Source organism: Dioszegia hungarica, assembly GCF_025882075.1.
Source record: "Dioszegia hungarica strain PDD-24b-2 chromosome Unknown MKK02contig_32, whole genome shotgun sequence".
Classification (NCBI taxonomy): Eukaryota; Fungi; Basidiomycota; class Tremellomycetes; order Tremellales; family Bulleribasidiaceae; genus Dioszegia; species Dioszegia hungarica.
In genome coordinates this window covers 653,450-667,565 of record NW_026515781.1, presented here as the reverse complement: position 1 = coordinate 667,565, position 14,116 = coordinate 653,450, and the positions used below count along the sequence as shown (strand labels likewise).

General features: G+C 58.3%; 3 protein-coding genes across 3 annotated transcripts; 2 read left to right on the top strand and 1 right to left on the bottom strand.

Moving 5' to 3' along the window:
• Positions 1-230: 230 nt before the first annotated feature.
• MKK02DRAFT_21286 (uncharacterized protein) lies at positions 231-4,319 on the top strand (the record flags this gene model as incomplete). Its single annotated transcript, XM_053086391.1, has 5 exons — positions 231-618; positions 661-1,084; positions 1,220-1,622; positions 1,701-3,457; positions 3,515-4,319. The coding sequence occupies 5 exons, from the start codon at positions 231-233 to the stop codon at positions 4,317-4,319; spliced, it is 3,777 nt and encodes a 1,258-aa protein (XP_052941704.1).
• A 937-nt stretch (positions 4,320-5,256) lies between these two features.
• Positions 5,257-10,457, top strand: MKK02DRAFT_41560 (uncharacterized protein; the record flags this gene model as incomplete). The annotated part of the gene is made up of 10 exons (XM_053091615.1): positions 5,257-5,334; positions 5,560-6,025; positions 6,067-6,219; positions 6,518-6,841; positions 6,881-7,045; positions 7,212-8,113; positions 8,156-9,284; positions 9,328-9,725; positions 9,771-10,208; positions 10,260-10,457. The coding sequence occupies 10 exons, from the start codon at positions 5,257-5,259 to the stop codon at positions 10,455-10,457; spliced, it is 4,251 nt and encodes a 1,416-aa protein (XP_052941703.1).
• A 261-nt stretch (positions 10,458-10,718) lies between these two features.
• MKK02DRAFT_21153 (terpenoid cyclases/protein prenyltransferase alpha-alpha toroid) lies at positions 10,719-13,460 on the bottom strand (the record flags this gene model as incomplete). Its single annotated transcript, XM_053086369.1, has 13 exons — positions 10,719-10,994; positions 11,074-11,224; positions 11,273-11,344; positions 11,398-11,472; positions 11,520-11,755; positions 11,803-12,396; positions 12,430-12,525; positions 12,570-12,609; positions 12,653-12,749; positions 12,796-12,917; positions 12,960-13,089; positions 13,133-13,244; positions 13,290-13,460. 13 exons carry the CDS (start codon positions 13,458-13,460, stop codon positions 10,719-10,721), a joined length of 2,172 nt encoding a protein of 723 aa, XP_052941702.1.
• Positions 13,461-14,116: the final 656 nt, after the last annotated feature.

Below are 14,116 nucleotides of genomic sequence, written 5' to 3'. Positions count from 1 at the left end.
CATTGGTAGGGAAGGTACAAGGAGTGGTACAAGGAGGGACGTGGACGGACAAAGGCAGGGATGTGTGCATACGAGGAGAAGCTTTTGTTATTGTCTGTGTGTGGAGGAGGGGTCTGTCGGACATGCGCGTGCCCTTAGACATGCTTCTCGACTTCGCCATTGTCTTTGCCTTTCATTCTTCCCATCAGTCACACCTCTACTTCTTCCATCAGTATAAGCGCCACGCTGACATGCTTTCCCCTCTCCCGCTCACTCCACCTCTCAAGCCCCCCTCGCCCTATTCCTCTCATCTCCAATTGGCTCGTACTGCGCTATACCGCACTCTATCTCCGCCCTCCCCAACCGGCTACTTTGACTACGTCCAAGCAGTCCCGAATCTGGAGCTCCACTCCGCCGCGGCCGAGGGAAATGTGGGTTTGGTGCATTACGCCCTTACCCATGGTCAGCCGGTCAATTCGGTATTGCATGGCGTACAGGCGATTCATGCCGCCGCGGCAGGGGGTAGCATCGCGGCGGTCAAGATGTTGATAGACCGGGGGGCGGACGTGAATGCCCCGAGGCTGCCGAGGAGGTATAGCAATGAGAAGAAGAAGGGCGCGCCGAGTCTGGGTGCAGCTGGTGAGTTTGAGTGTCGAGGGGTAAGGAGTACGCTTATTCCAGGTGCGACTCCTCTCCACTTTGCTGCTGCCAACGGTCACGCCGATATCGTCCAAATACTCCTCACCTGCGGTGCCGCTTCCAACAAGTCCGACAAGCTAGGCCAAACGCCAGCCTCTCTCGCCGAGGCCAACGGGCATGAGTCGGTCTTGCACGTTCTGAAGGTATACGACCACCTCAGGCGCCAAGACGGGCTTGCAGATACAGCTTCCATCGCAAGCGGAAGTATCATCACCGGACCATTCTCTGAGGACGGGTCGCCATCTCAGTCAACCATCAACCTGGAGGACGAGGACTATCACCCCAGTCTCAAGGGAAAAGAGAGCGCGATGAGCATGGCGAGTACTCGCTCAGATGCGAGTGGGATTATCAAGCTGCGGAAAAGCCTGGATGGGCTGTTAGGGAGGCGGTCTAGGAAGAACAGCTTGTCGATGGAGCAAATTGAGGATATACCGCCGGTTCCCCCACTACCCGCGTCGCCCCGACTAGACATCCAGCAACCAATCGCATCAGGCTCGGACGGACTGCTACATCCTCCACCCCTCCACTCTGGCTCGGTCAGCCGATCCGCATCGCCAGATGGCCTACCCTACCCCCCTTCACTCGCCCCATCCTCAGTATACCACTCTCCGATCGGCGGAAACAGTCCAGCCTCATCACATACCGAACTTCCCTCCTACCCCTCGGACGAACAACCATCTGCCATTGCCCCTCAACCCCAAAGTAACGGTATCGACCTGGCGCGGATCACCTCGGGCGGATCTCAGGCGTCAGGCGCGTCCGGCCAGTCGAGCACATTCGCCTCTATCCGCTCGGGTCCGCATCACACGCTCCCCCGGGAACATCGTACCTCCCACTCCTCCCGCCGACCATCCCTACCCTCCATCCTCGAAAAGGCCGCACATCCGGGTCAAGCCTTCCGAAACGCCCTGCACCGCCGGGAACAAAACGAGCAAGTTCGCTTCGTCGAAGGAGAAGGGGAACCTCCCCGCTCAAGCTCGGGCGGGTCGTTCTTCGGTCGCGGTCGAAGCCGGAATACCGAGAATGTCTCATCGGGCAGTTCGAACGGGTCGCAGAACCTCTCGGGCGCGCAGGACAAGACACGGAAATACATGTCCCGCAATGCCTTTATCGGTCTTTTCCGGCGTACCAATTCGCCTCCTTCTCGCTCGCCCAGTCCGCCGAAGCGCGGCGAGAGCCGGCCGATAGACGCTCAGGAGCTGGAGGAGGGGATCGAGCGGTTTAGGCGGGCGTCGATGGAGCTGGAGCAGCAAGAACGGCGGAGTCTTGACGAGAACAGGGAGAATCCAGACATACTGCGCCAGACTCCCGCTTCTGCCCCACCGATAAAAACCCGGTTCTTTGAGGATCTATCACCGTCACCGCCAAAAATCCCAAATTCGGCTTTTGTCTCTCCTCGGGAGGGTCGGACCTCCCCGGTATCGCCCACCGGCGAAAGACCTTGGAATCGACCGCGCAAGGGCAGCAATGTTATCGCCCCTTCCCCGTTAGCCAACGAGTGGGCGAGGGAGAGTTCCGACTCGGACTCGACAGTCCCGACTGGGATCCGCCGGACCAAGACGGAAGGAGCGAGGGGTACGGTTGGCCCATCCAGGCTTTCGGTGTCTAGCGGACCAGCGCCGGGGCTGTTGCGTGCGACAAAGCAACGGTCTGCTACGCTTCCCAGCGCACCCTCTGCGGGAGTGATGAGCTTGACAGCTGGACCGGCGACTACGCGGATAGCCAGCTCATCCAGGCTGGTCGATCTAGCTCTGGACGAGCGGGCGAATCTACGAGCCGGCGTGCTCAGGCGGGAAAGCGAACGAAAGAGGGACGAGGTGGAGCACGATGACGGCGCCGAAGACGCGGAGGATGAAGAAACCGAGGAAGAAGTCTTCCACGATGCTCTGGTCGAGGTGGATGACTCGGAAAAAGTGGAATCGCTCGTCCCTGTGGTCAGCGAAGAGGCTGTCGAAGAGGATAGAGTGGAGCCGGAGATGACGCCTCCGCTAGCCCCTGCCTTGCGGAATCGCTACCGCGGTGCATCGATCGGCTCGATGAACAGCCAGCTCAGCCGCTTGTCCACGACGTCCTTGTCCATGGTACGGTATGGCAGCAACCCATCCGACGACAGCACCTCGGACCGGCATTTGCGTCCGCGCGGCTCATCAGACCCAAACACCACGCCCCCGCCTCCACCCCCTTCGAGTCTCTCCATGGATTCTCGTCCTCGCGGCAAGTCTGTATCGTCCATCGCAACGACAGCCAGCGGGAGCAACCTTGCTTGGTCGTCCTATCACCATTCCACATCGGCCACCTCCCTCACTCCCCCTTCAACCCTCTCCATCACCCTCGGCTCGGCCTTCCCGCCTGTACCAGAAGACGACGTCACGGACGGCTCATCCGTCTCTCTACCACCTGCGCCTCAGCGCAAATTTTCCTCCCGCGCTGAAGCTGTCAAGGCCATCAAGCAGCAGGAGGATGATGTCTTGCAATTGGCGCAGTTGCCTCTGAATGCGGACTCGAGCAGGGATCTCGCAGCTCAGCTGGCGGCATATGGGGAGAGCCATGCCATGGAGCAGGAGCTGGCGCAAATGGAGCGCAGAGAGAAGAAGCTGTCAAGGAGGGGTACCACAGAGGCGGGAGGCAAGAGCAAGTTTGAAATCCTCAGCGATACCAGCAGCGATAAGGAGAGTGGGGCGAGCGGGGTCAGTGGAAGCTTCGTTAGTGCCCAGAGCGCGCCGAGCTCGGGTATGTCTTCGGAGGCGAGAAGTTCATCAGTGGCGAGCTCAAGATGTAAGTCACATCTTCACAACAAAGCAGAGGGCTCAAGCTGACATTCCACAGATCGCGAGAGTGCACCACCATCCATGATCAGCGTCGAAGCACCCAAAACATCCGTCCCGAACATCAGCAGTATCTACGATCGGCGCGCCACCCTTTACCGTGAAAAGATGCAGGCCCTCACTGCCGCCCCATCTTTGCACGCCCCATCATCCCGAGGCAGCGAGAGGCGGCCTCGGCCACGCGCGGCCACCGATAATCACTCGCGCTCTGGACCACCGGCGTGGCTCACGGGTGTCCAACCCAGCGGCAGCTCGATCCAATCCCGAGCGGTCAGCGGACCCGCGCGGTCAGAAATCTCATCCAGTATCCCTGCCGGCTCCCTACCTGTCCAGCCACCAGGCCATGGGCTCATGGCGGGCGCGTCAGCACCCAAGGCCCCCCGGTCCCGGAAAGAGAGCTTCAACTCGATCCGCGTCCCTCCGCCACCCGCACCCCCTATCGCAGATATTGTCAATACGCGATATCAGGGGCTGCCCAGTGTGGCATCTTACCCTCGGTCCACCAACACTGCCTTCTACTCGGCACCAAGTCGGGCCGGTACGAACCGGCAGTACTCGCACGGATCGCCCTTGGCCAGCTCGTCCTCCCAGATCCAGCCCGCACCGGCACCGGCCGTCAGTATCTTCTCGCACCGGTATGCTGGCCCGCATGACGGCGGGGAGTCGGACGATAGCGAAGGGGAGCAAAAGGGGTACACGATGATTGAGAATGACTGGAGAGGGGGCAAGATCCTCGCGCCTGGCGATTTGGGCGCGGAAGGGCTGGCGAGAAAGGGCAAGTGGGGTTTCAAGGGGCCGTTTGGCAAGAAGAAGTGATGAGGAGGAACGGAGGAAGTGGTATCTCGGAGCAGGTGTGGCTGGCAAGGGTTCAGGAACTTGAAAAGCGGCTCAAAGTGAGGGAGCATCTTGGGTTGATCATCATTTTTGTCGGTTTCACTACGTATCTAGAAGTCTTGTATCGACTAGTCAGGATAGACTATGCAGCGTTTGTTGGGCCGTATACCATCGTGATGATTAAGAGGTGATGGCAAAGCCGCAATATCAGTACGCGATCAGAAAGGACGCGACGGAAATTAAGGTTTGGCGCTTGGACTGCCGGCGTCGACGCCCATCCCCATGTGAAAGCGTCCTACATCACCATCCTACAATCATCCACCATCATCAACACTTGGAACAGGTCACATCTGTCAGAGGCTGTCAGCGCCACGTCCGCTCTGCCCGACGCAAAGGCCGACTTTAATCGAAACAAGCAGTCCTTTGGATTGATTCCCCTTGTCAACAAACACCAGGGTGCAGCTTGACCCATCTCTCGTCGCGTCGATAAGCTCTCAACATAGCTTGCACCATGTCGTTGTTCAAGAGAAAGCAGTCCAAGGATAAGGATGTAACCGGCGCGACAGAGCACGGATCACCTTCAACGGGAAGTCCGCCAATGAGGTGAGTTGGCGATCTTCCCTCAACTTCCAGTCGATACCGGGGTCGGCGGATTAGGGGTGTAGAAGTACAGTGGGACGCCAGAATATGTTCACCTGCTCTGGCATACCACAATGTCTCACTTCCGAATGAAACATCACAGCATCCACCACCTCTACCCCTTCTCATAATTCTTGTTTGTTGCGCGCGCTGACCGTGATTCCCTCCACGCCCATACCCAACCTCATCTATGCCTCGTCCTCGATCTCTATCGTCTGCCCGCAGCAATGCTCCGAATGCCGGACCTCCGCCATCTGGCCCGGCGCCTCCGCAGGCGCGTATGCCAGCCGGCCCTCAGATGCCTGGGCCGTCCATGGTGGGACCGTCAGGACAGCAGCGGCGGATGACATCTGGACCGGTGAGCATTATTTCTCGCGACCTCAGATCCACCACGTCCTTCTTTCATCTTCGCACGCAGGCAGGAGTTCAGACTCGGACGCCGAGAGGAGCGTTGGAGGAGATGGAATCGTTCGATGGAGGAGATGGAATCGTTCGAGAACGGCAAAGCGCGGAGCTGCTGCCTGATCGAAGCGGCATCCCGAACCCCGTCCACGCGTTCTGCTGGACATCGCTGACGAACCAGGTACCGAACGGCCCCAACGGTCATCCCGGTCCATCTACAGATATGTCAGGACCCCCGCAGCCCTCACAAGCGCTGGTCCCCCAGTCTCGGCAGTCCACTGCGGCTTCTTCGACCCAGTACCCCTGGTCGTACCGCCCCATCCGCCTCGCTCCCTCCGCGGCATCTCCCCCTACCGCTCCGACGAACCCCTTCCCCCGCTATGGCCTCGCCGTCCCCGCCTTCCCCTCCCACTCGGGCCACATGCTCATCTTTGGTGGTCTCGTCCACGATCACGTCCGAAATGACTTGTGGTCCATGGAGGTCAAGGACTGCAGTACGATGAATGTACGGACAAGCGGTCAACTCCCTGCGCCAAGAGTGGGGCATGCGAGCGCGATGGCGGATAGGATCATGTTGATGTGGGGAGGAGATACAAAGGTGAAGCCAGAGGATAAGCAGGACGAGGGGCTTTATGTGCTAGACTTGAGTGAGTATCCATACTAGCCGTGAGACACAGCTGATAGGCAGGATCGCAAGAGTGGACGCGCATGCCGGTGACCCCGGGTCCGGCGGGACGGTACGGGCATGCCGCTTGTTTGCTGGGCAGCAAGTTTTACATCTTTGGCGGACAAGCGGAGGGGGCCTTTATGAACGATCTTTGGAGCTACGATATTCGTCAAGGTGAGCTTCGCCTTCTCTGTATGATGAGCTGGGCAGATCAAGAAGGTGGGGGCAAGGGGAACGGGGCCGGGCCATCTGAGCGGCGAGGTACGAGTGAGAAACAGAGCGAATGCGAAAGGCCAAGATCTTGAAGCAAGGAAAAGAGGAGGAAGTTGTTAGTGCTATTGCGAGGGACACAGGCGTACAGGGGATGGCTGGAGGCTGGGCAGGGAGTCTGCCCAACCGCAGAAACAAGGGTCGGGAAGAGAAAGAATCGAGGAGGGGGAAAGCGACCGAGGGGTCAAAGTTAACAGTGCAGCATTCTCGGGAGACGGGAATCAACACGTCTGGGAACGGGCCAATTACAAGACACCACCGCCCTCCCCGAGAACGGGTCACATCCTGCTCAGCTGGCAAAATATGCTGTATGTGTTTGGCGGGACGGACGGCAACTTCCACTATAACGACACCTGGCGCTTCGATCCAGAGACGGGCGAGTGGACGGAGCTCTCCTGTATTGGCTACATCCCGGTCCCCAGAGAAGGCCATGCCGCAGCTATCGTGGACGATGTCATCTACGTGTTCGGCGGGCGTGATGTCAATGGAAAAGATCTGGGAGACTTGGCGGCGTTCAGGATATCTAGTGAGTCGCATTGCATTGGGAGATAGGAGCTGACAAAAGATTCTCGATGGTACATGTTTCAAAATATGGGCCCGGCGCCATCCGCTCGATCTGGACATGCCATGGTCGCCGCTCACGGTACCATCTTTGTCCTCGGCGGAGAAGCAAACGCGTCAAACGGAGTATCCAAGGACGATCCATCTCTGATACACATGCTGGACACTGGTCAGTCCACCTCTCAATGTTTCGAGTCAAGCTGGACCACTTCGTATCACTCGGGATGATGCCCGCGATGACCACGATCGGGAAGATGCGGTTCGGGTTCAGGGGCTTGGTCGAGCCCGAATTGGACTTTTCTTGAACTTTTCCTGGATTGGGGCTGATAGAACAGTCAAGATAAAGTATCCAGCAGACAAGGAACCCCTCCGACAAGTACACGCCTCAAATGAGCGCGTTGTATACGACAGCGGCTCGCCGAAGCGTCAAGCCGAGGCGGCTAGCAGGGGCATACCAGCGTCGACCTCGATGGACAACCTGGCCTTGGCGCAGCGAGCTACCTCGCCCCTCGGTCAATCGGCCATGCCTCCCTCCTCGCAGCCTCTCGCTGCCCCCATCGAGACGAGAAGCATGTCGAGATCTGAATCGCAGCCCATGGACCCTCACTTGCCTCAGCCACCTATGCCTGCATCTGCAGCTCCAGCCACGCGATCTACCGCCAATGGGCCGCCCCAACGTCCAAAACGGGATGGCGATGAAGACTTCCGCCGAGCCCTGTCACCGGTGTCCAACGGTCCAAGCAGTCCGGTGCAACCCATACATCCCCGGGTCATGTCTCCACCAAATGGCCCCGCTTCGCCACCGCAGACTACCCGTAATGGCTTCAATCCATCCCTTCTAGGGACTCGCTCGCCTTCGCCTCGGATGCGGCAGGCCGATAGCGGCGATCACCGACCTGCTCCTCCTGCTGATGCTTTCTACTATGGCCGCTCCCCCACCGCCAACAACTTTAACGGAAACGGCGGCCCTAATGGCGCTGTCCGCCCGCCCTCCGCGTCGGGCTCGTCTGATCTCATGCGGGAGTTGAAGGCAAATCAGGCGGAGATCGAGGCAAGCAGGAAGCGCGAGGCGGCGATGAAGGTTATGCTCAATCGCGCGGTACATCAGGGCTTTGTGGTGGATGATGGAGATGTGGACCTGGGTGGCGGAAAGAATAGCCCGGCGATAGATGAGGAGATGGTGAAGAAGTTGATGGGTGCGGTGGTGCGGATGAAGCAGGAAAAGGCGGTTATCCAGGTAAGCTATTCCTCTCTTTCCGGAGCCAAGCTGACCAGGCAGAACGAGCTCGTCGCGCAGATCAGAATAGCGTCCGACAAAGCCACGGATGCGGATCGACTGCGGCGAGGTGCTCTGCAAGAAGCCGCTTTCTACCGAGCCAAAATTGCCACTCTCGAGTCTTCGTCCATGTCGGACCTCTCCAGAGTCGAAAAAGAGCGGATCGCGGATTTGGAAAAGCAGCTCGCCAAGCTATCGACCGAGTGCTCCTCCGCCCAAAGAGAGCTAGCTCGGGTCAGAGAAGCCAATGCTTCAGACGAGCAACTCCGGTCTGCTGCTCTCGAGCGGGAGTCGGATTCGGCTCGCCGGGCGGAAGAGGCGGAAGAGGCTCATCGGAACCTCCTGGAAGAGCTGGAGAGTCTGCGGCAGCAGCACGGATCGGCGGAAGCTTCTCTGCGCGACCACGCCGAGCGGATGGTGACTGTTTCGTCGTCAGCCCAGCAGCGGGAAGCGGAGCGGGATCACCTCCGGTCACAACTCGACGAGGCCACTGCTACCCGGGAGGAGCACCTCGGCCTCATCGCGTCCGCCCAAGCGGCTATCGCTGCCGCTGGGACTCGGACATCCGAGATGGAGAATCTCTATCACAAGGCGACCGCCCGGATCTCGGACCTCGAAGCGGAGCTCACTGACGCACGGTCCGAGCTCGAGAGCAGGACGCGGGACGCTGAGCTCTCGGCTGAGCGTCTAGGAGAGGTGGAGCAGGCGTACAACCGGAGCAGGGAGGAGGCCGACTCGCTTCGACAACTATCAACCGGTCACCTCGGTCAGCTGCTCGACTCACACAAAGAGAGAAAGTTGGACGATACGCGGGGTATCCGTGGCCATCAGGAGCAGATGCGAGCCCTGGAAGAAGAGAGCAAGTCGCTTCGCAAGATGCTGCGCGAGGCGGGTCAGCGGCTAGAAGATGCCGAAGCTGGCGTTTCCCATCATCGGTCCAAGGCACGTGACCTGGAATCGGGACATCAGTCTCTCAAAGCCGAGGTCCGGTCTGTTCGGGCAAAGCACATGCAGAGCCAGCAGGAACTCGCCAAGTTCCGGGAGCTGCATGGGGCCAAGGACGCGGAGCTCAGGGAGAGGGATCTGGCTGTCACGGAGATCGAGACGAGGTGTACAGTCTTGCGGAACCTGCGTACGTCTGCATCGGTTGAGGATGGGCTCTAGCTGACGTGCAGTCGCCGACCACGGGATCGCCGTTAGCGATCACGATCTCGACTCTGGCGAAACGTCCAGTACCCGCGAGCTCGAAACGCAGCTCCGCGAGCGGGACCGTGCACACGAGAATGCCCAGCGCGAGATCGAGACTCTCAATCAGCGCTGCCTAGACGCCGAGGACAAGGCCGAGTCCCTGAGCCGACTGATCGACCGTCTCAAGGATGCGCGATCCCCAACCGGGATGTCCATGCGCTCGCCCAGTCCTTCGGCGGATCAAAGCCTCCGCGGTCTCGACCAGGACAGGAAGATTGCCGAGATCGAGAGCCAGCACAAGGAGAAGCTGGCGGCGCTAGAGTCGGATTATCAGACGGCGGTACGATACGTCAAGGGGACGGAGAAGATGCTGAAGCGGATGAAGGTGAGTTGTCACTTGATCAAGTGCAGAGCCGAGCTGATATCGCAGGACGAGTTGAGCAAACAAAAGCTCGCCAATACCTCCCTTCAATCTGAAATTGACAATCTCCGCGGTAGACCGTCCGAAGCTGGCGCGCGGACCCGTGATGTATCGGGACGGGCCACACCTTCGCTCGACGCCGACCTCCAGCGCAAGCTCGCTTCGCTGCAGTCGGCCCATACCTCGGTCCAAGCCGAACTCTCGGCATCTCGAGATGTGCTCGCTGCGAGGGAACGCGAAGTCGACCTTATGCGGATGCGTGTCGAAGAGGCAGAGCGGGAGGTCGAGATCCTGCGGGAGGATTTGGCGCAGGCGCAGCAGCGGATCAGCACCCTGCTGGAGATGGGCGGGCCGAATGGGTTCGATATGGGCTCAGAGGACGGTGGGGATCATGATGGAAGAGGGAGCGACGAGAACAGTGACGAGGCGACGATGCAGTATGACAAGGTAGGTTCTGAGCTGGGCCGTTTCTCCTTTGGGTACAAGGCTGACATGGAGCAGTTGCAGAATGAGCTCAAGCAGTGGGAGCGGACACGGTCACCGGGCCATGGCGAGTCGGATGACGATACTGTACAGTATGGCCAAGGTGGCGGAAAGGCGCCTATAGCACTCGCGCCTGCGGTAGGGCATCCGGGCAAGGAGACGAAGGGGCACCGGAGGAACAGCTCGGAATATAGTGGGGATTGGGCTCAGTAGGGTTGTTTCGAGGGTTCAAGGGGGATTTGGGATATTTGACGATTTCTGTGAACGATCTATATCTTGTTTTCCATATCTATAGGCAAGAGATGCAGTATTGCTGGCTCCTCCCGAGAACAAGCAAGATGAGAACGAAATCGGGCGGAGATAGATGTGATCACGCCGTCCCATCGCGACCACCTTGGGGCACCTTTCCCGCTCTTCCGTTCATACTATACTTTGTCACATCATCTTCTACATCTCCGCCCGTTTACACATCGCCTACTCTCTGAGATACTTGTCCGCCCTCCCCAACGCCCAAATACAAAAGATAAACTTGAACGCCGGGTAATCAATTGCGCAATTCTTGTTAAAGATCCCCTCTGTATCTTCCTGTTCCCACCTTCCATCCTTCTTTTGTCTCCCCATGATAACTTTGGCCGCCCGGTCAATGACCGTCTTGTCGGGGTACTGGCCATAAATAAGGGCAAGGATAGCCCAGGCTGTCATGACGACTTGGGATGTGTCGTGTTGGACGTATTCGAGGGATACGCAGGACTGGCTATCAGCCCCCAAGATATCGAGATGCGGAGATATTAGGGAGTGGAGGGAGAGCAAAATGAAGGGCTGTGCGCACCATGTATGTTTCACCCCAACCTCCATCTTCCTTTTGCTTGCCCACTAGGAAATCGCAGGCCCGGCGGACATTGTCCGAATTGGCATAAGTCTCGCCGGCGATCCCGAGCGCTTCGAGCGCAAACATTGTGGCGTAGGTAAAGCAGATACCCCTTTGTCGTCAGCTTCAAGCCTCCGCGAGGTGGATTGGAAAAGCTTACCAGGAGCCATACCATGACCCATCTGCACGCTGGTCCGTCTTGATCCACTTGATGGCCTTCTCGACTGTCATTCTGGCGGGTCAGCTTATGCGTCTCTCACATCGGAAGAGTACCAAGAAGCTTACGCGATCTCCTTCTTCTTGTACGATGGGTCGATCTTGGAGAAGTGTACCAGAGCCGACAGAGCCGAGGTGGTACATCTAACGATCAGCTCGTGCAGTATCGATTCGGGATCAGAGTAGCTTACTCTGGGTACAGGTAATCAATCATGATACTCCCAAATACTTCAGCGGCATTGATGATCTCCAGCCCTTCTCCAGCTCGTTGCAGCTCGTAGCTCGCGTACCCGCCGTTCGGGTTCTGCATCGAGAGGATGGTATCGACCGCATCCCGCATTCGGTCGACGGTGATGTTTTTCGAAGTATTGGAGAGGGACTGGAGGGACATGGCTGCTTTGAGACCTTCTGCGACACAGTCACTGACCTGGCTTGTCAGCTCGGATACCAAAATGGAGATAGAGCTCAGCTCACCACATATCCCTGCTCTGGGGTAGAAAACGCCCAAGCTCCCTTGGTCCGGTGCCTCCACGCACTCTCAAAATGCGGCGGATTCTCCCTGATCTGCGCCTTATCCAACCACCCCAACATCCCCTCCACACACTTTCTGTTTCCCTCCTCCTCCGCCAAGCCCGTCTCTACCATCGCCTGCGCAATGAAGGTCAAATCCCACAACTGACTCCCGTCCGTGCCGCACATCATCAACCCGTCTTTGCCCATCCACAAAAAGTTTTCAACCTTGATCATGTGCTGCTTGAACGCATGGCTGTCGGCACCTTCGCCAGCGAACCGAGCGACCATGTTGAACGCCTTGGAGACGGGCCCGATGGTCTGATACCCGGTGTTTTCGTCTTCGTACGTCAAGAGTTGGTAGACCCGCTTGAGGGCGAGTTTGCGGATGGGGAGCAGGGACGAGACGTAGGGCAGGGATGGGAGGTGCTCGTATATGTGGCAGACGGCGTGCACGGCATCGAGAGTCCGGGAATGGGGATTGTAGATGTCCAGAGGGGAGATGTTGGTTTGTTGTTTGGCCCATTTGATGGATGAGTAGGGCTGGGTGTAGAGTTCCTGTCGTCAGTGATGCGCGGAAGGGGGACTTACTTGTCGGAGAGAGAGGACGAGAGGAGTGATGGGGCCGATAAAGCGGATACCGTAGAGGTAGGCAGTGGGGACGGCGACGTTACGAACATGGACCCACTGAAGGGTCAGCAGTGTGTTCAAAGGCGGAGAAAGGGCCGTACCCAGCGCCATGGAGCAAACGGGACCCAATCAGGGAGGAGCCTAGATATCAGTAGAGGTCAGATACGGAAAGAGCTAAACTGACCAGAGTTCTGGCGGGACCGGACCCATTCCCTCCCATTCATAGCACCCCAGTATACTCAGCCAAGTCTTTCCCCACGTTGGGATACACACCGCGCCGCCTGCATTGTCAACTAGATTCTGCCGCATAGGTGGGTAGCAACTGACCCATTTTGTGAATTAGAGCTCGGATCTCTGTCATCGGCTCCTCGTCCGGACTCATGCCCAACAACCGAAGCGCGACGTAGTTCATCACCGTCCCGAATACCGTGGGTGGGGCGGCGGTATGGCTGCATATCAGCTGATGCGTGGACTCCAGGAAGCTAGCTTACAGGCCCCATCCACCTTCTGGCCGACGCTTCGCTAAGAGGTACCGTCGCATCTCTGCTTGTTGCTCAGGCCTGAGCGCTTGACCAGTAACGGACAGAGCCACAATCAAGCCGGGGATCAAGAACAGGGGTCCTGTATGTCAGCTGAGACCCCGACCGAGAGCATGACAGCTCACCTCCGTACTCTGTCGCAAAGTGTCCATCCTCCGCCTGCAGCTCCTTGTAGAAAGCCAGACCATTCCGCGCGCCGTCCATGTAAGTTTTAGGTTGAGGGAGATCCGGCATGTCCTACTTTATCAGCCATTACGCATATCATAGTAAGCATGCACATACCATCTCCAGACCGATCGCATACTTGTCGCCTTTGCTTTGGGGCCAAGCCTCCCGCGCTGGTCCTTCGGGGAGATACACCCATTTGTGCTGGCCGTGATTGTCCTCCCCTACTTTCAAGCGCCATCCCAGTAGGTCCGTCTCGCGCGAGGTTCTGTAAGATGACGATGCCATTTCTTCGGCGCTGCGTGGAGTCAAGCAGCGGGGTGACCGTCCGCTAGCTATAGGAAGAATGGACTCAACTAAAGGATGGAACGAGTGAACTCGACCAAAGTATGGAACGAGCACCGGTCGAACGCGAACTTTAACGGACGAGCTTCCGGCTGAGGAATGCTGACGCACGGGTCTCGGGCTGTTCCCCCGTGTGTCTCACCGAGGTCACGTGATTTTATATCTCCGATCGCGGGGTAATCTCGGTGACCGCCGCCTGAGTGCCCCACCAAAGATCGACATGCCGCGTCAACGGTCCCATAAGGAAGGGGAACAAGGCGTTCATATAGTATACAATACTCACCGCACAGCGAGCCGACACCCAGCTCGACGGACCGCCAACAGCGCAATCTGTGTAGACACTCCTCTTCCCCCTTGAGAAATCGGAGGCAGACCGGCAGACCTTCAGGTCAAAGTCAGGTGAGCGCCATTCCCGCCTCAGGTCTCAGGGCGGACCAGCCTTGCCAACAGCGATCCTTTCACACTCCTACCTCCTGTCTTCTGCATATCTGCCATACCTGACCTGCTCTCGAGTCTGCTCCTGCCGGCGTACTGCTCCCCGCAGCAGCTTCCTATATCGCATCTGGTGCCTTGTTTGCTCGTCCCACATCCTTGGATCG